The sequence below is a fragment of the Rhododendron vialii genome, chromosome 2a (genome assembly GCF_030253575.1).
Source record: "Rhododendron vialii isolate Sample 1 chromosome 2a, ASM3025357v1".
Taxonomy (NCBI): domain Eukaryota; kingdom Viridiplantae; phylum Streptophyta; class Magnoliopsida; order Ericales; family Ericaceae; genus Rhododendron; species Rhododendron vialii.
This window is the reverse complement of record NC_080558.1, coordinates 9,680,536-9,705,174: the sequence shown is the minus strand read 5'-3', so window position 1 is coordinate 9,705,174 and position 24,639 is coordinate 9,680,536. Positions and strand designations below refer to the sequence as shown.

Genomic DNA, 24,639 nt, shown 5'->3' with positions numbered 1-24,639 from the left:
ATACCTAGACTGGTTACAAGGGGCTACGACTCTGTGTATATATGAGGAGGATGACCGGTATTCATTTGGTGTAATGTTAGAGATTTTCAAAATAAAAGAGTAGTCGTTTTGGTTTTGTAAATTTTCTTATTTCTTTAGAATGTTTGTTTTTCTCTTTGTGAGCTTGGTCCCGCATTGGTTAATTGAGAGATGTTGGAGTGGTATATATTAGGGAACATTCCTAATATGATTAAATAATGATCTAGTGTGGTGTAGCCTATGATGCGAACACCATACAGGTGGAATTGGCGTTTTGCACCAGTACACACGCGCGCGCACTTAGCACGTCAGCGCTAGGCGCCTACCTTTCTTATTGCGAGTTGACAGTAAGATGGCGTTGACGTGAACGCCGCGTGGCAGGTGAGTCACACGGAGTGGTTCCTATCCGGTGCAACTCAAGCCTATGTGTGCGCTGGTTCATAAAGTTGCAATCACAGCCATCGGCCACGATTAGGCACGATCCAACGGATTGGATCAAATCTGATTATGTGTGAATGAAATAGTACACCAGTTCGGTGTGACTGGATGTGACTGGTCAATCAAGGCCATAGGATCTGATCCAATGGTTAGACTAGATCGAGTGCGTACCCATTCACAATGGTGCGTAGTGGCCGATAAATAGACCACTAATTGACAGAATTCATATACACACATATGCCGAATTTCTCCCACATCTCTCTCCATATTTCCTAGCATTCATTCTGCATTCTGTTTTGCTGCAGAAAACAGAATTCAGTGGTTCTCGATTCTTATATTCATCCAGCAGGTATTCTATCCGTTTCGTTAGTGCAAAACTCAAACGGAGAACTTCGATTTATTTTGAAAGCAGATTTTGTCACACCCTAAAATGGTAAGTGACCGGCCGTGAACCATGAGACTAACCCATGGAACACGCAGCCTAAAAAGAAATTTAATTAAATTCCAAAGCAAAGAACTACTAAACAGCCAACCACTTTTTTTTTATTAAAAACAACTCCAACCATTTAAGTTCAACAAAAAGCATGGGGCACAAACATCCCACGAACCAAATAATACCAAGTGATCCACCAATAATAAAAAGAATTCAATACTGACAAATGTTTCAAATGCGGAAGCGATTAATAAAATAAAAATATGATGAGACACCCTAAGGAGGTCAACCAAACTAAATCCCCGAGATGCCACCAGAGTCCTCCTAATTGCCCTACTTGCCTGAAAAAGAAGTCGGAATAAATCTGTCAGCTGACGAGCTCAGTGAATGGCGAAGCATGTATTAGAATAAGGTTCTGAAATAGGGATCAAAATAATTTACCATGTCAACATAATTTGGCATATGCGGTGAACAACAAAATAATCCATTAATCCAATTAACGATTCATTCGATAAGTCTTAATGGTGTTCTCAATCCAATCTCCAACAACAATGGGGAACCACAACCAAAATCAATAGTACCAAATGCCAGTGAATAAATATCTCAAAATTGAATCCAATATCGAATCTTAGGGTCACCACGAGTAGGCAGCCCGTGGAACTTTTCCCAAAGAACGATCCGGTCAATAACAACCATTGAGCATTAGGGTCACCGGCTTAATCCGGTCTCTTCTCTAATGGCCAGAGTCACCCGCACACAGAGGATTAATTTCTCTGGACTTCAAAAATATGTTCCCATCAATATCCACAAAGTTCTCACCAAAAGATTATTTAAACAACAAATGATTTCACCGATACTGCATGCCAATTTAATATAATCAAATATAAACAATATGTGTTTCCAATTTCAATAGTAAATTTCTCAAAATAACAATTTAAGAGACACAGGGAAGTTCGAAAGTACATAACATGCTTAACCACTCACCTGGGTCCAAAAAGTAATGCAACTCGAACACGCAAAAAGACTAACCTGTAAAAATAAAGCATATAAATTGACTAATTAATACATATCTATCACTGACCATTGAAGTAGAAGTATTATTAATTAGTAAAAGGCCCAAACCTAGAATCTAATCCTACGGTGTTAAACCAACAGTAGCAACAAAACCCAACTCTAACCTGCCACGCCACCACTTCTTCAACTCTCCCATAACAATTTTTAACTCCCAAAACCATTTAACTCCACTACAAGTCTATAATTATAAATATTAAAATCCTCCCACAAACTCCAACCTATGGCACCTCTTGCACTGAACCAACACATGCACCGCCGCACACCACTTCGCCAGACCCACGTCCGCCATGCACACTTTTAGACACCTGGTCTCACATCCATATCACACGCATCTCCACTACTCCATATTTCAATAGGATTAAAAGAAAAACCAATGGTGCCAAAAGAATGGAACCCAATTAACCTCTCAGTAATTCCATTGTTTTATACCTTCCAAAAGTCAAACTTTACCTCAACCTACGAACGGCAAAGAATGGAAAAAGGAACAAGAATAAAGGGTTCAAGAATCTCTTACCCGATTGATCACAAAGCCACCAAACCTTTGACTGCCGTTTCTCTCTCTCTTTTCCTCTTTCTCACAAAGTTCTCTCAATCTCTTGTCACAAACGTTCTCTCCAAATAAGAACCCTACTCCGTCAAAATATCTCCTAACGAGTAACTTTATAAAACTACCCACTAATCACGAACACCCAAAATTATAGCCTTCTAGTTAAACAAAATATTTAAAATTCTAACTGAGGTAAAAAACTGAATTACTATGGTTAATCAAGCTCATACCCTTGTAGTTATAATAACAACAGTTGTATCCGTTGTGTACGCAAAAATAATTAATCAGGACCCAATCATAACATCAAATTAAATAATGGCCAAATTAATTAATAAAATAAATTAAAATTCAAGGCCGTAACAGATTTGCTGTAAACCTTTGCATACCATCTGGTGGGGGCAAATATTGTCTTTAGGAAAGCGACATAGTCGTATCTCGAAGCGTATTTCGACATTTGTGGAGGTTTCGCCAACAGTTCAGTTTTTGCAGCAATCGTTTTTCCAACATGTAATGTTGTTGGAAGTACTGACTTGTGACAAGCAGTTGGATATCTACCGGAACCCCAAACATCGTGATGTGCCACTATGGGGTTCGTTCAAAAAATTTCTCCAATCCGAGAACAGTTATCAGTGTTGGCTGAGATTAGCGGTGAACCTTTGTTGATTAGTGGAGAAATTAGCAACTAAACAAGCAATAGAATGCCGCAATAGCTCTCGGGGAGACGCACGAACAGGGGAAACCAGAGGAAAGCTCTCTCAGATTTTTCATTCACTTCTCATTAGTTCTAGACAATTCTTACAAGGACTTATATAGACACAACTTTGGGCCTAACTAAATTACTGAAACACATATAAGAGGCCCATATACAAACTACATTTTATAGCCCACATACATAAATATTTAGCCCAAATACAAAATTACAACAAGGCATTACTTTTAACAATCAGGTCATGGATCCGCACCTTACTGGGAAAATAGGACCAAAGTGTTTGAGGGAATTCGTCAAGTTAACGTTGAGTTGTTTGGTTGAACAGGGGATCCAAAGACTGTCGATACACCACGTAGTGAGTGTTGGAAATCCGGTCTTCATTATGATAAAAGTGATGGCGTCGTCTCTTCAAATTTGGAATTGTAGAAGCATTCGAGTCACGTTAGGAAAACGCTTTCCTAAAGACAGTATTTGCCCCCACCAAAAGGTGTGCATCGGGTTACAGCAAATCCGCCTTCAAGATAAATCGAATCCGAACTCTAGGTTCTTTCTGTTTGCGTTTGCACAAACGATGACAGACAGAATATCCGCTAAGCAAATGTAAAACCAAGAACTAATACTCTGTTTCCATTGCTGGGAGGAGAGTGTGTAGAGAGAAAGAGAGCAATTCTATATGGAATTTTCGGTCCCTTGAGTGACTTTACAAATGGCCTATTTATAGACTTATAAACACCCTTATGTGAAAGGTTGTGTCTCTAGCAAACAACCATAAGAAATGGTCATGTCTATTCAAGACTATTAATGGAAAGAACATGCCTATTAGTAGGCACCCTTTAAACAAGTAATTAGGAAAAGTCATGTCTCTTGGAGGCACCCCATGATTCACATCCCTTCCTAACAATCACATCTTTTCAAATGAACACACCCCAATTTAATGGGTGTTACAACCATTTACATAAAGTCACAACTCATGCGAAAAAGTGTAGCAACCTTTCACAAAATTCTCATTTAGTACCTTTCCGAAAACTCCAAACTAAAATTCAATTTATTTTGAAAAACTCCAACAGTGAGGAGCCTCCGATCTGCATTGGCAATGCAAGAGAATTGGCAGAGCTCTATCGCTAGTACTGGAACTCCAATGCACACGATTTCAGACAAAAACAATCATGCACCCGGATACGGATGGACTGAGGGTCCATTTGGACCAATTTTCATATTACAGGAAAAATTTCATTGTGTTCTTACTCTTAAAATGTAACAGTTAACTTTTTTTCTATATATCAAACTGTTGTAGTAGGATCCATTTTCAAATGATCAATGTTTCTTATCGCACGGCAAATCTGCGAGTACATAAAAAATAAATTCGTAGATTCACTAACTAATCATATAGTTCTACTCCTACTTGTTTGTTGTGTGATCTAATCAAATTCAAAAAGCTCTCACGTCTTCACATCTAAGCAAAATTTCCCAGCGAATTAAGTAGAAACAAGGCCGGCTATGAGTTTTTTTGGGGCCCGATACGAACTTTTCAAATGGGGCCCTTCGTAACAATCCTTTGTTCAAAAACAAAATGTGGGCAATAAAACGATTTGCTGATCTTCGGTAATCTGTTTAGAAAATGAGTCGGTTATCTTTTGTAAATATTCCTTTCCGAAATCGTGATGCTTTTATTCATCTGTCTATTTCTGTTACGGTGAGAATCCTGAAGTTCACTTTTAACTACATTATTCTCTTGCTGCCAAGGCAACAAGAGAATCAAACTTGTAACAAATTCTGTAGGGGTGAGCATGGTCCGGATTGGTTTGGTTTTGTAGTAAACCAAGAATCAAACCAATACCTACAGATTATGAATTTTAAGAACTAAACCAATCCATAAATTTCATAAAACCTAACCAATCTAGACCTTTAAGATACGGATCGGTTTCGATTTTGAACCATAGTTTGTTTGAAGTTAAAATATCAATTTTATACACCATTTAAAGTACTCAAAATAGCATAGATAAATAAAACCAAAACTTATATTTGAACTTAAAATTCTATTGAAATCACCAAAACTCATCAAAATCAACTAATAGAAATTTAGGGCAATTACAATTCGCAGTAAAGGAATGTAGCGGTGAAGTGGAGTACTAAATTAAGAAGTTAATTCACTATGGCATAGCCTATATTTATTAGTGTATCTATATTAAACTAAAATATATATAAATGTATATATACGGTCCGAATCAGTTTGGAACCGCAACTGTTAATGTAAATCCACAAACCAAACCATATAATTCGGTTTTGAATTTTTTAAAACCAAGACCAAACCACACTACTTAAAAACCAAACAAAATAATTCGGTTTGGATTAGTTTGGGCTGGATTCACGGTTTAACTGATTATTTGCTCACCCCTAGTCAATTCAGAGGTTGGTCTTCAAGCATTCTTTGGCAGCAGTCATCTATCATGTCTGGTGCGAGAGAAATAGAAGAATTTTTCAACAGAAGAGTCTCACAGCCTTGGAGCTCTGTTCTAAAATTTTCCGTGTTTTCTAGTTGCTAGTTGGTTAGTTTCTTGTTGTTACTATGTCCAGAAGGTAAGAATTCTGTCGTGGGTCTTAGTCTCTTAGATAAGCATTTTTGTCACTTGAAAATTCGAACTCTTGCGAAGGCTAATTCAAACTCTTGGACAAGTCATCATTCTTGGTTAATTCAAATGCAAGTCCTTTTTAATGTGGATGGGGTCGCATTTGGGTCGTTGAATATTCACCCAATGTACGCACATTGAATGCCGGCCCTGAATTTTGGGAGTCTAAAACGATAGCCGAAGATGAGGTTCTTTACAAATTTTTAAGCACAATATATAAAGTACATTAATCATCTTTCCCTAAACAAATTTTCTTATTTATGGACACAAAAAAAATCTCATAAAATAACCGAACATTAAAAGATTTCAAAAGTATTACTTAAGTTTCACTCTCTCTGTAATTTTAACAGGAAAAGCAGTAATGAAGGCCGTGCCATAGATTTTATCTCAACCCTTTTCATGTTTCAAAGTATTTTCTAGCTTGGAAATGTCCCTACAATTTATTTAGTATCTCACGGGCCTAAAGCAGCCAATTATATATAGTACATAGAGACATACAAAGAAAAAGAAAAAGAAAAAGAATGATAGTACAAAATTAAGTGTGATTAGGACTTCAACTAATACATGGATAAATGCAAAATATCAAAAATTTTGGGCTTCGGGTTCGGTATTGAAAGCTATACATAATTACGTAGGTGGGTTGAATTAGAAGCATATCAAAAGTTTTTTACTGTGATGGGAAGGTTTTAGTTTTCTCTTAATTAACCAACGTGGAAAAGAAGATAATCAGTTATAAAACTAAACAGACCCATTTATGCTGACTTAATTAGGCTTAATATTTTCCTTCTGTTTACGAGAATAATAGTCAATTGATAAAGATAAAGATTGAAATAGTCCACGCGTACAGGCTCCCGTGATTGGGTCCAGTCCCGCCTAATCTTGGCCAATTGTGTGTGGGCCCTTTTTTTGGATCCAAAACAATAATTAAAATCGTGCACTTTTTAGAGCTTGCCAAGAATATTGGCCGCACAAAAATCGCGTTAGTCGAATATCGCTCAATATCAATTCAAAATGCATTAGTCTTCTAAAAAAAAAAAGATATGCAACACTGGATTGCAACCCCTTAGCGAAATGGGAGATGGTGTTGTACAGTAGTGTACACAGCACCGTGCTACGCACCTCCGAGTCGTCGGATCTTGCATCCGTCGGCTCAGATCTCATCTCGATAATGAACGGTTCTCGATCGTTGATTGCCTAAATGAGATCCGAGCCGTCAGATTCACAATCCGACGGCTCGGAGGTGCGGAACACGGTGTTGTGCACCTCACCTCACTGCACAGCACTAACCCGAAGTCCTCCCTTGGCACATTTTTTTGAAACTTAATTCATTCCGAAATCACATCAAACGATATCCGATCAATGTGATTTTTGACGTGACCAATATTCTAGACGATGTTTTAAATACTTTTAAAACTTTTTCCTAATAGAACTAATTATAACATCTATCGAACAAAATCCATATTTTTTTTATAAGTGAAAAAGATCTATACTGCATATATAGAATATTAGTAATTTAAAAATATAAATATTTTATTAAGAGCTCCGGAATAGCGAGAGTGAACTCTCACTTAGGAATGGGAGGGAGCATATTTCAATGCAGGTAGTTTTACATCCCGGCCACGTCATGACTATACGTATGTTTATTTCTTCCCTGTGTGAGAGGTGACTCGGTCAGTCTCTAGAGGTTGAAAATTCAACACTGAGGAACCCAATTCCAGTTGATCTCATCTCACCCCCGGTGTTATAAAAAGCCTTCACAATTTCCTAGTCAATCTCATCTACAAGGTTTGAACCAGAACCTTGCACGTTTCTTTCTCTATCTCCCTTTCCTCAATCTTTCCCCATAGGCATATATACATAACTAAAGCCATTGATAACTTGTGCATCCCGCAAAACTTTGACACCATATATCCCCTGTGTTTTGTACGACGAAAATCTGCAGAATATGTCGTCTTTAGAGAGAGGATTTCGCAGAGAGTCGACTTGGCCCACCAGAAAGGCTTGTCAATGGCATTTCTGGTTTTTGCACAGGTCTGAGTCACGGAAACAAGCTCCCCGAAAATAAGGGTAAGGTATCTTACATCTTTCCGTCACCTGTACCCCATCCGTCGCACTTTTTCGAGAGTGAGGACGGAGTTGATAGTGGTGTGATCAGACCGGAGGAATCTTGTCGATGCTTTTCGTTGGATGAGATACTCATATCCACTAACAACTTCGACGAGGCGTTAGTCATTGGGAAGGGAGGATTTGGTAAGGTATACAAAGGGTTCATTGACGATGGTGCTATGATTGTTGCCATAAAGCGGTTGAATGCCGAGTCCAAGCAAGGTGCGGGAGAGTTTTGGACAGAGGTCAAGATGCTTTCGAAACTCCAGCATACTAATCTCGTTGGGTTGATTGGCCTCTGCAATGAGCGTCAGGAGATGATCCTTGTTTACGAATATATATCTCAAGGGACCCTAGCTAGTCATCTCTATAGAATTGGTAGACCAGCGAGTGGTAAAAGGATTTCTCCTCTCACTTGGGAGCAAAGGCTCGACATATGTATTGATGCCGCACGCGGATTAAACTACCTTCATAGCGGTACCGATCGAACTTTCATACACCGGGATGTGAAAACCACAAATATTTTGCTAGACGAAAATTGGATAGCCAAGATTTCGGATTTTGGGTTGTCCAAGGGCACTAAAAGTCATTTAACAACCCATATAAGCACAAAAGTGAAAGGCACATTCGGGTATTTTGATCCAGATTATTTCATAACCCAGAGACTAACCCCAAAATCTGACGTGTATGCCTTTGGCGTAGTGTTATTGGAAGTGCTGTGCGGGAGGCCAGCTTTGGATACAAGTCTGGAGGAAGAACAAATCAGCTTAGTCGATTGGGTTCAACACTGCATCGAGAAGAAAAAGCTCGACGAACTCATTGATCCCTCTCTCGATGAGCAAATATCTCCGTGTTGTTTGAAGTCTTTCGTTGGGCTCGTTGTAAATTGTTTGGAAAAGAGACCAAGATCAAGGCCTTCGATGGCTGAAGTGTTGCGCAGCCTTCAGCACGCTTTAGCATCCCAACAAAAAGGAAGATCATACCGTATAGGTTATAAGGTTGCAAGGGTTTTAAGTGTTACCGTCAAACCACTTTTCCACCATCTTTCCTAAAATCAATTGGTGATGGGAACAGTTTCAATTAAGTCTTTTATGACATTCAATATCGCACCCGCAAGTTGATTTTTAAAGCAGTCGCAGAGAGTAACATTGTGTAACCAAATCCATGAGGGCACTCTGAACCCAGCAGTTACTTTGTGGGTTTTGGATTACTACTGTTGAATTGTCTGGGATAGCATCACAATTTTAATCGAGTCAGACTTTTAAAATAAAAAACCAACTAGGCTTAGCTCAGTTAGTCAAGATTCTTGTATCTCACTATGATATCAGGAGTTCGAGTCTCTCCACCTGCATATGGGTATTCTTCCCTTAGAGGGATTTTTTTTTTTTTCTTTGTTTTTACCATATAATTGACTTATTTCTTGAATTGATTAAATTGTTGAGTTTGGTTATTTCGTAAACTCGATTTAGTGTTTTGTACTCTGTATTTCATATATGATGAAATAATCTCTTCTATCTATTGAAAAAAAAAAAAAAGACTTGTAAAATAAACGTATCGCATCGTTGGATACTTCGAAAATTCAAATGACCCCACTTGTCTCTCTATCCCTCTAGCTCCTTCTACCCTTGGGTCCTGGCTAGAGGCTCCAGATGCATATTTCCCCTGTTTTAGCTTTGTAGTATAATCCTTGTACCTTGTTTGCTATGGTGGTTGGTACGTGTTTGCTTAATTCATTACTTGGAAAGTCTTTGTGATATGTTTATTTATATTTGAATTTCTTGGTAATGAAATAAGGTTACGTTCTTGTAAACTTATAAGTCTGAAACTTATTTCGGTATTTTTATTTCGGTCTTTCAATTGTCAGCCCAGTGGGTTGACAATAAACACGCAAAAGAATAAGGAAAACACATGTTGCTATATATTTTTTTTACACTTTTTAATATACATTCACACTTCTTATTGTCAGCTCAGTGGGCTGATTTTAGATTTTTCCTTTTTATTTTTCGTAACTTTTGTTTAGCTTTTCGTCGTAATTTTTAGGGTTAATCGTTCGTTTCAACGAAAAAGTATAAAAATATGGACCGATATTGAAAAAATTCAAATAAGACGGCATTTTAGACAAATTCAGCTGTTGGATACTTCGTCCGTCCATTTTTTAGTGTTTTGCTTCATAATTCCAACTTATTAAAAAGACATCATCATTATACCTTTTACATCAACTTTTTACCTCCACTTTCTCTTCTTACCCTCTATGAAAACATTATCATTACATTTTTACTCACTAACTTTCAAAATAAAATCTACTTTTAGAGACAAAATAAAAAATTTACCAATTTTTACCCACTAAAAAAGGGATGGAGGGAGTACTTTTTTCGTCTTTAGTGAACTTTTTTTTTCTTTTGTCCATAATTTTGTATACTTTTTAGATTCATCTAGTCAAAACGAATGATTAACCCCAAAAATACCACTTGAATCTAACAAAAATTCAAAACAAAACAAACAAAACACACAAAATGAAAAAAAAGATTATGTTTACAAGAACAAGGCCTAATGATGTTGATCAAAATAAAACTAATGAGGACTTCATTCAAAGCCCAAGTCCGGACTCTAGTTCATTCAAGATTAATTGTGATGCGGCTCTGCCGTGGAACAAGAGAGAACGTAGTGAAATTATGCGGAAGAGTTCAATCTACTCCTAGAGGGGGGTGAATAGAAGTTTTGAAAAAAAAAATACCAATTTTCTGATTTAAAAAATTAATAGAGAAGAACGGGTTTATTATCTCGATTAATCCTAACCAAAAATCAAGTACTACAGTAGAATAAAAAATGTGACAAGAGACGCATGATTTACGTGGAAAAACTTAGGGTCCTAAATAACCCTAAGCCAAAATCACGGCCTAACACTACTGCTTTATTCTATTAATCGAAAAAAAGTACAGATTGCGAAATTGTAAAAACCTTACCCAAGCCTTTACCTATTTTCGCCAATCTCCGATGCTCCCCGAGCTTCTTCAAGATCCAATAGATGCACCACGGACTTCACATCCGATTTCCGGATTCAACCGGCTCCAATTCAATCTCCAAAAGATTCGGCCACAATAGCAAACGGCACAATGAATGAATGAATAATATGATGAGAAGCGTTATCTAGACAACCTGAAATAAAACATTCGAAGATGCAAGAAGGAAAGAACGTGGGCTGCTACAAACTTATCAAACTCGCCTCCACCGAAAAACCAAAAAGTCGTGCAACCCTTTCTTTTGTTTTTATCTATACTACTTCTTTTAAATGTACAAAGGTGTTTTCTACTTTTCACCTTCCAAAATTACCCTTTCAAACCACCCAAAATAACAAACCGACCTTTGATAACCGAAGCTACACGTTTTTCCGTTTTCAGTTCTTCTGACATTGTGAATCGTTGCCACCCTAGGGCCTGTTGGTAAAAGTTGTAGCCTTTCTATTTTGGTTTTGCCTTGGAAATTCCCACCGCTTGGCATAAGTTTCAGAGAAACGTCAAGTTGTACTCCCACAAGCCTTCCTCTTCCGCGATCCCATCCTCAGGCCTCCGCCGCCGCCCTCGACACCATTAGTCAAAAAAATAAAGCGGCACCGATATGCCGATTTCTATTTCCGCTGCCATCCTCTCTCCCTCACGCACGCTATCCCCTCCTACCTACCGACATATACTTCGACTATCAATTGACCATACTTCTATTAGTCCAATTCTGTAGACTGGACGGAAATTCTGTAGAGTGAACGGAGACGGCAAGGGTGAACGGTGGGTTTTCTTAAAATGTCACCATTACTTTAATTTTTGGATTTTCCTACTGCTTACCTTTGAAAACTACAGACCCCTGATGCAAAGTTCTAAACGAAGTTCTTATTTGCCTACTAACTGTTCGATACAATGTTCCAATGGCAATTTGTAATTAATTCAACTCGATATTGCACAAATGATTCTAAAAGAGATAGAGACTTGGTTCCTTTACTCCTGTGAAACTAAATGATACTTAAAATGAATGGAAAAGAAAGGGATAAGTAAATTATTCATGTTGCACAAATGATTCCTGCTGATTATGGAATAAGTAAAAATTAGATATGCCTATGCTCCTGTGGAACTAACGATTCTTACAAAGAAGGGAAAAGAAAGGGACTTGGGTTATTCTTTCATACCTTGAATGGATGACTACGTTGTATGGACTGCCTTTTGTGAATTTGGAGCGAAACAGTTGGTTTAAGAGGTTTTGTATTAACTAATTTTCACGACCAAAACTCCAGTTATTGGTAATCTAACAATATAGTTGGTTATTGCTATGTTTATAATCTAAAGTGTACAATGATGGAAATAATTCTTATGTGCACTGTCCTAGCTTTCTGTAGAGGAGCGGTGAAAAATGATGCAATGTTTGCCGGAAGTTTCAAGCGTCGGCGTCCAGAACTTGCCTAACAAATTGCCGTCGACCTCTCATTCCAAATTTCCCACACCGTCAACAAGCATAGCCGCTGAGGAGGAGGAGTCCACAGTACCCATAGAAGTTCCAGCCAAACTGCCAACGAACATTGTCGAGGTAATTTAAAGTTGTTAATGATTGAGGTATGGTAACGAATCAGGTTAGAACTAAAATTCATAAAATTTATGTCCTGTGTTTCCAACATAAGTAACGTAAATAGCATTTGAAAAATATGTATTCATTTAGTATAAATACTCTGGTCGGTTACAAAGAGATTTAATTTGGACTGTTGTGATCAACACATGATACTTGATAGGTGCTTGAACCATGTTTGCCGAAATGTTCTGAAGAGGGAAAAAATAGCTACTCCATCATATGAATATATCATTTTTTTTGAAATATTGGCACACAAAACTCTTATGCAAATGCACCTCTTTGATTCGTGGACATATTGTTGCAAGTACGGTGTCTGACATATTGATTCTTTCGGGGTTGGATACAGATTTCCATTTTACTTGTATATTTTGTGTTGGAACTTCATGTATTTTTTTCATAATTTTCCTTCCCATTCAATAGAGACCATAAAACTTCAGTCCTCTTCTTCTTTGACCAAAATTGTTTCGATCAAGTATAACCTTAATATTGTATTTGTACGTATTTGTCGATTACTGCATGATTTTTAGTTCAAGTATGTGGTGTGTTGTTAAGCCTTGTGGTCTTCATTGGGTGGGTGGATCATTATCATCTAAAAACTATTACGGAAGTTTTCTACATTAGGCTGTGTTTGAATTTTCCTTTCTTTTTCTCTCGATATTTGAAGCTAGAAAAAGTCTGGACTTTGTGGTTACCACTTACCGACAAACATGAGTTTCATATTAGTATGATAGTATCTACAACCATCTGGTTATATTTGGGTTGACACCCTCAGTTTTGTAAGGCATTTTGGAGAGCTATGAATCTATGATGGGTGGAAACGAAATAGCCATCAATGCTCTTTGAGATTGTCTTAATAGTGTATTAGTTACTATGTACGAAAAGGTCTTGTTTAGGTTTGACTGATGTTTTCTCTCTTCAAACTGGTGACAGGAAATAGGGTAAGGGAGGTATAAAACACAATTGTGAAACTTCAATATGGGAATCACTATTTGTCTAGAGAGTCATGCATATGTTGATTTGCATTTACCAAGACTGTAGCAATTAATTGTTCTTTACTATATTGATAGTGATACTTGAATGTAAGTCAATTGTACGTGTTTTGCTGATAATGTGTTATTTTTTGCTACAGCTGATAATAAAAGCTTTGATTCTGTACTTGAAACCATGTAACCTTTTTGGAAACTTCTGATCAACTCATTAATTACCATTAAATCTAAAATGTTTATTTCTCCCAATGTTAATAGGAGAGTAGCTAAGGCTTTAAGCAGAAAATGTAGTGTAGGGGGATGATTACAATTGATGCTTCGGATCAACAGGATTGCAACGGCTTATTCGTGCCTCTTCACCGGAACCCTAGCTCGTCGTCTGAACCCTAATCTGCAAAATAGACAGGGGGTGAGTGCACCTTTGCCTCTCGTGGCAAAGGCCCTCCGATGCTTTTGTTAGTATCACGTACTAGAAAACTCAACCCTAATTATCAGTAGGAAAGCAATAATAATGCAATGTATTGCGTACCTTTCACCTCTAGGTTTACCTCATATTTATAGATTTATGGATGCTTGCTGTCCAAGCATCCTTGTTGCCATAGGATTCCTAACTCGTATAGGAAACCTAGGATATCAAGGAGTCTCGTTTCCTTTATCAGTTTATGGAAAAGAGTCCTTTTAGGATTCTTTTCCATTAAGAGCCGAACATCCCATACTCGTTGGGTATCTTTCTCAGATTCTATATTCTTGGGATCTTTATCCCTTTATGGGACATGACTACTCTGGAATCTTCCAGAGTATTCCCTCTGCTCCTACTCTCGATTGGAGCTCCTTCTTTGTTCGGCTGTCTCATGGCCGAACAGACTACCTGAACCAGGGACTTCACATGTAACTTGGTCCAAACGTAATCAAAATGTCTCCTATCTGCCGAACAAATAGTTTATACCAGTGACTTGTCATGTTATTGGCCTTTATTCAGCCGAACAGATTGCATGGACCAAGGACTTCACAAGTCATTGTTCCATATCGTTGTTCTTCATACTGCCCGGTGATAAGTCCAGTCGTATTTACCACGTATTCCCAAACATCACGTGTTCGGTAACGAAATGTATCTGCTCGGGAATACCTCCCTACATGTAGCATCCCTCTCACCTTTGACCTAGAAGCTTATCTTGGTGTCCCTCTGTTGCATGAAAGAGTTTCTAATAAGCACTATCAATTTATTTTAGTAAGGAGGCAGGAAAAATTATCTGGCTTGAAGGCTAGCTCAGGATCAACCACAGCTCTTTGTATTCATGTTTGGGATAAAATTGATAAGCTTATTAGGAATTTTTTGTTGGTGAGACACCAATGATTAGAAGAAAGTCCACCTAATTAAATGAGAGACTGTTTGCAAACCTAAAACTGTTAGTCGACTTGGATTTAATAAAGCTAACTTTGCTTTTTTGTGTAAACTCAATTGGAGGATTGATAATGAGAAAAAAACCCACGTGGAGCCAACTTATTAGGAAGAAATATTGGAGTAACCAATCTTTTCGATTTGGCCTCTGAATAAGAAAGCATCTCATGTGTACTATCAAAAAGAAAAAAAAGAAGAAGAAAGGATCTCATGTGTGGAACAACATTATCCTCAGAAGTGATATCATCATTAACGGTATTGAATGGGGTGTTGGATTTATGGAAGATATCCACATGTGGCAAGGTTGCTGGTGTGGTGAGAAAACTTTAAAGGAGGCTTGTACAGATCTTCATGAGAATATTGATAAGCTTGGTAGGTACATTACTACTGAGAAGGCTTGGGATGTGGCTTTGAATGGTATCTTCACCCAGCGGATTTGGACCTTGTTACTATTGTTCTTTTACCTCAATTTTCTCAACAAAATGATACTCCTTGCCAGGTTGATAATGGGAATGGACAATTCAGCATCAAGTCAGCCTATAATCTAATCACCCTCTAAATTGACCAGGATCCTTCGACATGTAGCTGGCTTTGGAAGCTTCATCTCCCTTATAAATTATGGCTTTGCCTTCACGCAATATGGAGGTTGAGGATCTTGATCATTTGCTTGTTAGTTGTTCACATAGTCTTGAGATATGGGCGCATTTTCCTAATCTTCAGGTGTTGGATGAGTATGACTTCCATTGTTTAGATTGGATTACTAAGAATAGTAAAATAAAAGTTATGGACAACATTGGATGTCCGTGGAATGTTAGGTTTATTGGGGTTTTATGGTTCTTTTGGATTGGCAGAAGTATAAAAGTTTTTTTTTATAACATTGACCTCCCAATTTCCATGACCGCTGGGAATATCCAGAATAATACATCTCAAATTTCTAAAGCCTTTAAATCTGCTGTTAAGATTTCCCCAGCATGAAACTGATTAGTTGGACCTTTCTAGGTTGTGGTAAGATGAAAATGAACACTGATGACAGTGCTCAAGGAAGCTCAAGCGAAGGAGGTTTCAAAGGGTTAAACCGAGACGAATGAGGTCTATGGGTGTTGGAATTTTATGGGCTTCTTGAAGATTGTACCAGCCTAGAAGCAAAACTTTTGGGGATTTGCACATGAAATGCATGGTGTTGATCTAGAATCAAATCCTCAGATTGCGGCGACTCTCATAAATGAAGGAACTCCAAAAAATTCCCCATGCTCTTCAACAAGGAAATCGAGTAGCTAAATGTTTAGCTGAAATGCATGGGAATCAAGCAGGAGACTTGGCTGGTGACACTGATTACTCTTCCTTCCAATCGAGGTTTTAGACAAGTTAGCCACAGATGATCAAGAAACAAAAGTTATAGAGTATTTTATTTGCAGCATGTTTTAAAATATGTTCTCAATCTTGCACTTTGTCCTCAAAATTTTAAAAGATGGTCAAGATCAATATGGTACATCCATCCAAAAACTCATATGAAGATTTGAATCCTATTTTGTGGAAAAAAATACAATATGTTAATACCAAACTGAGCCTAAAATCCCAAATAAATGGGTCGATGAAACAAATGGTTTGTTTTGTTTCAATTTAAAAAAAAAAATGTCTGCACAATTACATCACTACATCGAAGTGGATGTCAAGATAACGCAAAGGAAGAGCAAATGGTTCGTTTCGTTTCAAAGTAGAATTTCTTTTAATTGGAAGAACTCCACGTGCAAAGCACGTGCACATCTACTAGTATAAGAAAAACTCTCACGCATAAAAAACAGAGTGGTCGTCCACCCCCTTTTATATAAAAAGGAATAATAGACAATCTTTTGATTTTGGGGAAAACGTGTTCTATTTTTCCAGGGAAAGTAAATCACCTAATCAACTTAAACGATTAAGATTAAGGTAATGTATGTTATGTATATAAGAATATGAGTAAGGAAAGTCCCCTAATCAGTAACGGAGACTAAAATATTTTTGAACTCAATAATGCTATGCATGAGATGCAGTGCAGTGCTTTTACCTCTCACGCAATTGGATCAATTTCGCAGCGGTCAACTTGGCTCAGAAAATGGAAAGAGCATCGAGCGAGAAACTACCCTCTAAGAACCTACCCATTACTGTACAATCAAACGAAGTTGATATAACAAAGACACCAAAAGAGGTTTTGGACGACCCCGGAAAGTGCCAAAAAATCTAACAGGTAGAATAGCAGGGGTTCTGAGGAAACTGCAGGGGATTAGTTCTTGATGGTTTTGCTAGAACAGTCAAGATGTGCTCCAGCCTCCGTGGGGAACTCCTAGCGATTAGAGATGCATGCATTATGGCCCTAAACTTGGGGTTGAAAGGAGTGGAGATCGAGTCGGACAACAAGCAAGCCATCCTTCTTAGCATCTCTGAATTGGTCCCTCCGTGGGACTCTAGCGCTGTGGTGTTGGATATCCGTCATCTCGCTGAAGAGGGTAGCTTTAGCTTTAACTGGGTTAGGAGGGCAGCTAACAAAGCCCCCCATGTTTTAGCCGCTCTTGCTTTATGTAGTTCTCTCCCATGTAATTTGCATTGCACCTGCAAATAGAATTGACAGAGCCTTATTGCTAGTACCGCAGCGGGGGCATCCTCTCTTTCATCAATCAATCGCAAAAGCGAAATGCAAGCTCCCTTGCTACATTCTCAACAATAATGCAATCAGCACCCTACCGCTCTGATTTCACCATCGTCCAACCAAATTTCCTACCCCGACACACTCACGATCCCACTCCCCCCAGACCGAAGCCCCAAGCCACTCCACCCACAACAGTTCCGCCCTTGTCGCTCGGGGAAAACCAACCCCGCACAGATCGATTTTACCTTGTGCAAGAAATATGTACTGTTTGTGTGTATACAAATATCCATGTCTATAAATTTTAATTTTGGTTTCTGATTTTGCTAGCATGGGGACTATGGTTGTTAACGATTGTTTTTTCAACTATCCGTGAACGATTGTTGTTATGGGGTGGTATTTTGTTAGTTTCGTGCTGATGAAGTATCGCTTTGAATGGCGACAATGGCCTTGGTGGACGAGCAATTCATCAGTTGTCCTTGGGCACCGCGATGTGGCTCCCCAACTCTCTCAATACTAATATATTTCCGTGAACTCTATACACATAACCGTGGACCCTACATAAATATGAGGTGTTAAACAGATTTTCAGGCGCAGGGGAAAGTGGGTTTGGGTCTATGTTACTACTCCTACTAAAAAAGAGAGAGGAGGTGCATGGGGAAAGTTAGAGAAGGGACAAAAGGGTGAGGGAGGAGCCTGAACACTGGGAAGAAAGAGGGGTAGGGATGCTAATCAAGCCAAACAAAGTATTTCTCAATTTTCGCTCAACTGCTTTTTACATGTGTTCAAGTTCGGTTTGAGCTTGAAATTTTTTTAATACTAATAGTTCAAGCTCAGTTGATCATTTGAAGTTTTGTGATCGTGATAAGCTTGGTTTGGCTCATGAAATGTGCAAGTCAATCTCGCTTTCAAATATGTGCTTAAGCTCTTTATAACCCCACCACCCCCCCCCCCCCCCCCCACACACACACACACACACCAAGTTTTTTGACAGCTTAAAATTTTCTTTCTACTCTTGAACAAATAAAACAAAGTTTCTAATCAAAGTCCTTCCTTCAACGTACCTTCCATAGTTTTTTGACAGACTTATGAACAAATAAAATAAAGCTTCCAAGAAAAGAATTGTAAATGATTTACCGAGATTGTTGCCATAAGTTAATTTACGTTTATTTGGTGGAAAACACTGCACATGTAGAACATTTTCCCCAAACTTATGTGCAACCAAACACCAAAAATTTTAAAAATAATCTTGAGGAAAATATTTTCAGCCCAAACAAACAGAGCCTAAATTTACAAATTGATCTTGAACCACATATTATTACTTGGCTGGCTCGTTTATCGCCCTGCTAACAAAATAAACAAAAACTTTCATATGTCACATGACCACTGTTTACACCTATTTTTGATACTTTTGAAAAGAGCCAATGGTTGAGTGCCACATGGTAAGTGGGCCTGAACTCATGGTCAACGTTAACGAGGAGTCAAAATCAAGTGGGCCTGCCTAGTTGGTTAACCAGAATGTCAAAGTTGATCAAGTCCAAGTGCGAAAGGATCAATGGTTGAAGAACTAATCCCAAAATGACAAGGGTACACTAGATTTGTCCTAATATTCAGCAACAAACTCCTACTTTTGAGGGTAGTTTAGATTTTTCAAGGTCTGATTGTATTCACAAGCAGATTCTCAAGGAATATTCTTTCATTCCCCTAGATTTTAAGCATTAAAAAGGTTAAATACATGAGGATCAATCATGAATACCACGTGGCACTTAATAAAGCACGTTTCAGTTGAATATGGTCGGTGAGATGAGCAAAATCAGGGAATAGTCCCTAAAAAATAAGAGTTTTGCTAGTTTTTGACCTATTCAAAGGGCCACGTAGCAACCATTAGGGGATTTCAGTTTTCAATCACTTTAAGCGCAAAAGAAGTGGTTTGAAGACATGGGACATGTGTCGAATTCTCAGGGCCTAATTTAGGGGACAGTTGGAAACTTTTCAAGGCATATTTAGGGAATATTCCTCAACTACAACGGTTACTAAGAGGTTATTGCTACATGAACTATGAGTAAGCCAGGCCTTATCTGTTGTTTTTTAGGGTCTTTAGTACTGCTATAAATAAGGAAAAACAAGGCAGGCCTAAGGCTCTCGCTTTATCATTTCAATACCAATTTTTACAGTTTCTCAGCATTTACTTTTCAGCACTTTTCTTTTCACAAAAGACTTGTAATTCTGATATTACCAAATCATTGCTCTTTCCTTTTCTTGTACCTTGTCACTTTATTCACCGAAATATAAGTGGCTTTTGTTTCTTGTCCATTTTGTTATTACTAAATACTAAGTCCTTCACGAGTAAGGCAAATTTGAACCAATTCTCACGGCCTTTCCCAGGGCAACAAATTGCCTTACGACAGAGGACTCGGGTCGGCCGTAATAGAATAAATAAGGGCGCTTCATTCCTTGAATAGATAGGAGATCTACTGCACCATGGGATCATCGAATATTCCCATCTTCACCACAAATACATAGGATTTTGTTCCTCATCCCATTACTGGCAACTTTTTGGTGGAAAATAATTAGTATTATTATCCCCCAGAGCAAGACATTTAACTCTAGAATTCTGCCACAAAAAAGCTTTCTCTGCTGCAACCAAACCCTAATACTTCTCCAAATAAGCGTGTTCCTGATAATACAAATCCAGATTCTGAGGTTGAGCAGCACACAAAACCTGAACACTAGTTAAGTCCTCCTTAGCATTAACAACCCTTTTTTTTTAATGTCACTGAAAACAGTATTACTGTTGCTTTATCTATAGCATGTGTAACCATGGTCTGACACTTGTTTGTGGGTAAGTTACTTTGACTTAAGACATGAATGTGTTTAACTTGACAGTATGTGCATGCTAATATGCGAGTAATCAACTATCATGTAATTCAGATTAAAAAAACTGTTATGTAATTCTGTGGCCTTGCAAAATTTCTTCAGTCAGTGTATTCGAAATGTGCGCTTCAACCTCTGTTTCACCTCCCAACAAGCATATGTTACTGTTTACTCCACATTAGTTGACAGATGTTGAGCGTGCAAAATAATTCCGAGCAATGTCTCCATTTTTTTCTGAGCAATGTATGGATTTTCTGTTTGGGTTTGGCAGCTCTATGATTAAGACTGGATGGAAAAGTAAACTTTGGTATGTCTAACTAAAAAATATGGCTAATGGTAGTAATTTACTAGCAGCACATAGAAAGGGGCTTTTTCGTAGTTTATGACCACTATGAAAGGAGGCTTGCATGTCGGAAATAGTCTGCAACAAGTTTTGCTTATTCTATCTAGTATACTGACATGTTTTGCTCACTTTGTTGTCTCAGGACATTATAATCAATTGTAGCATTGAGATATAATGCCTGCTTTATAGTGGAACTGTTGCGCTGACTACCATGTCATCTGCAGGGAACAACCACCTAAAAGTGTAGCACGTGATTGATCGTATGGTTATGCGGCTACTGCCAAAAGAGGAGTTTTGTGTACGAGTTTCGTGTGCTGTAGAAGCTACTTTTTCTGGGTGCATGAATGGTAAACAAACTCAAATCACCAAGTAGTTGTCAAGTAATTTTAAGTTATTTTTTGTGTAGTACTTTCTCAGGGAATGTAATCTACCTAATATATTATGAAGCTGGAGGAGTTTTCAGCCTTTATAGTAGCTACTTTTCTAGTGCATGTAATGGAAAACAAACTCGAATTGCTAAATTCCGAGTACTTGTCAAGCAATTCTAAGTTATTTTGTTATGTTGGGTACTTCCTCTGGGAATGTAGTATACCTATTATATTATGAAGCTGGAGGAGTTTTCTGCCTTTGTAGGAGCTACTTTTCCAGTGCATGTAGTGGAAACAAACTTGAAATGCTGAAGTACTTGTCAAGCAATGTTAAGTTATAATTTTGTAATGTTCGTACTTTCATGGGAGGTAATCCCCATACAATGGCTTAAGTAAGAGTTTTTGCTGGTTGTGTTGGCGAACATTATGCCAGAACACAATGACTGTCAGTGTTATGGCTTCTATGCTTCTTTCTTGCTTCCTACATGAGGTTCATATTTTAAGTTGTTTGATAGGTCTACAATCACTACTTCTCTTTCAATGAATAAGAGATGTATGAAAGACACAGAAATAAATACATGATACAAGGGTCCCAGGCCGACAAAACAAGGAAATATGGGGGCAACTAGGGGAGAAAACACCCAAACACGATATACTCTACTCAACCGTAAAATGATGGCAAGGGTTAACAAGCTATCAACCCTATGCCATTGGGCAGCAATTGTCACAGGTATAGCTTCGCACATCCTTTTAGAAAGAAAAAAAGATAGTTATGATCCTCCACATTTAATCTACAAAGCACACAGCTTATTGACGAAATCACCCCCATAAGACACCAACTTCTCCTGGGTTTTGAGTCTTTTTTTCTTCTTATTATTTACAAGTTTTACCGGAAATCGCCTGGGTTTTGAGTCTTTCCTAGACAGGCAGCCAAACAAATAAAAGACTGCCTAGGAACATAACGCTCAAGAAAACAAGAAGACAACTAGCCAAGTAACCGAAAGTTTAACTGTGGTGAGTAAGGAAAGATAGTGCAGACAACAAATGCTTCATATCGCTCTCAAGAACGCTCAGTGTTGATCTGATGATGAGCATTCCACTGCACCATCATCGATATTATGGCTGGACCTAAACAAAACAATGTCCGTTAGATTCAGAGTAATAGTAATAGAGCAATTTTTTTTTTTTATAATTTGTGAAATATTGAGGTCACTACTGAGTATAAGGAATGAGATAAGTCCAAAAAAAATAAGATACCAATCACTAGCAACATATGCATTGCACCGTTAAAATTTCATTGAAACAACCAAAATACATGACCGTGGGGAATACCCATGGGAAGACAACAAAACAAACAAGAAGGCTTTCCATTACTACCAAAAGAGACTACACAAAACAAAATCTAGACATCGAAATCTACAGCAATTTTCTAAGCCTGTAGCCAGAGCCAGCAACTATGACCTAACAAAATTTACAAGAAATGTTCCGAGTCAAGCATAGGCTTTGATTAATGGAAGATCTTTTGATGTTCTTCCAAGAACCGATGTAGGACCTCATATCAGTAACAACTTTCCTTCTGCAACACTGCTTCCACCCCTTCCCCTTTCTTCTGAAAACCCTGAAATTTTCCTCCTACAAAACTGGTACAAAGTGGCAGCAAGATACCATCACTACATTCTGATTTTGGAAACAACTTTAGGCGCCCAACAAAAACTCATCCTCACATCGCTCAAGCAAATAAAACAAGGGAGACTTAAAAATTCGTCCTTATTGCCCTCTTCACTTATGAATTCATCCTGTCCTTTTTAGCAACTTATGATTTCATCCTTTTCATACTTTTAATACCGATATTGCCCTTTGAGTGTTGTTAATTGTATATATGTATATATTTTAAACCATATATATAGGCTTGATTTTAAACCATATATGTAATACAAGCTTTTCGATTTCATGGAAAATTATTTGTAGCATTTACAATGAAATTTGTTTGTATGTTCCTATCATTTCATGGTTAATTATTTGGACCATTTACCATGAAACTATTTCATGGTTAATTATTTGGACCGTTTACCATGAAACTAGTCCGGCGAAATCTGTTAGGCCGCTCCGCGAACCAATTCATATAAGGATAGTTTGGATGTACAAATACTTATATTTACATCCCAAAATTCCTGTCTATATAGGCCGAGAATTTTAGGATGTAATCATAAATAATTTACATTCCAAAATTCTTCTCTATATAGGTCGAGAATTTTAGGATGAAATCATAAGTAATTTACATCCCAAAATTCTTGTCTGTATAGGTCGAGAATTTTAGAATAAAATCATAAGTAATTTTCATCCCAAAATTCTTGTCTATATATGCCTAGAATTTTAGGATGAATCATAAGTAATTTTCATCCCAAAATTCTTGTCTATGTAGGCCGAGAATTTTAGGATGAAATCATAAGTAATTTACATTCCAAAATTCTTGTCTATCTAGGCCGAGAATTTTAAGATGAAATCATATGTAATTTTCATCCCAAAATTCTTGTCTATATAGGCCGAGAATTTTAGAATGTAATCATAAGTAATTACATTCCAAAATTCTTGTCTATATAGGCCGAGAATTTTAGGATGAAATCATAAGTAATTTTCATCCCAAAATTTTTGTCTATATATGTAATGACTCAAATTTTCACGTCAATTATTTTTAATAAAATTAAGCATTTTATTATAATTCTTTTACTAAAAATTATTTTATCATTTATTAAAGTGTTTGTATTATTATAATTTAACTCTATGAGCTAGCTATTAAAAACCCTTTGATATCATAGGATTTTTATTTTTGTTCTTTTCATATCTTGAACCTTGATATCCTTGTACCCAACTATTATAGAACCCTAGCCCTACTTCATAATCCTAAAAATCTAGGATAAGATTACATTGGATTTTATTAGATATGATATGATTAGGATAAGATATGATTGGATATCCTAAGATATACTTAGATACATTAAGATTTGTTTGGATATTATTAGATATTATAAGATTTGTTTGGATATTATTAGATATTATAAGATTTTGTTTAGATATGATCTAGATTTGATTAGATTTTTCTAGATATGATCTAGAATCTTCTTCCTACTAGTATAAATAGGTATCCTCCCCTCCACACACCACACCTCACTTTTCTTCTCATTCCAATTGTTTGCTTAGAGAGAGAGAGAGAGAGAGAGAGAGAGAGAAGAGGGAAAAATCTTGAAAGTTTATAAATAGTTAGTGATGTTTTGAAGGGTGGATATTGGTATGGAAAAATATTTTAAGGCATTGATTCATGGACAAAACGGCCGGTCATATTTGAGGTAATCCGGAGAGTATACGATATGCTTCCCACTTCCGGAATCCTTTCTTCACTCTCACTTTTGTACTCCTTTTTGATTATCTTGTGATATTTGTTCAATCTTGTGAATATCATTGAAAAGTGGAATAATTGGTATCGAATATGAT

The 24,639-nt window shown here is 37.4% G+C and overlaps 1 protein-coding gene across 1 annotated transcript; it reads left to right on the top strand.

Moving 5' to 3' along the window:
• Positions 1–4,837: 4,837 nt before the first annotated feature.
• Positions 4,838–9,004, top strand: LOC131317095 (receptor-like protein kinase FERONIA). Its single transcript, XM_058346673.1, has 4 exons — positions 4,838–4,982; positions 5,618–5,673; positions 5,794–5,796; positions 7,805–9,004. The coding sequence occupies exons 1-4, from the start codon at positions 4,838–4,840 to the stop codon at positions 9,002–9,004; spliced, it is 1,404 nt and encodes a 467-aa protein (XP_058202656.1).
• Positions 9,005–24,639: the final 15,635 nt, after the last annotated feature.

Bases quoted from the DNA above. Each gene is read 5' to 3' on its own strand.
- LOC131317095 (XM_058346673.1), top strand. From the start codon at position 4,838: ATGAGTCGGTTATCTTTTGTAAATATTCCTTTCCGAAATCGTGATGCT. The intron at 4,983-5,617 runs GTAACAAATTCT...GCTCACCCCTAG, and splicing joins GCAACAAGAGAATCAAACTT to TCAATTCAGAGGTTGGTCTT.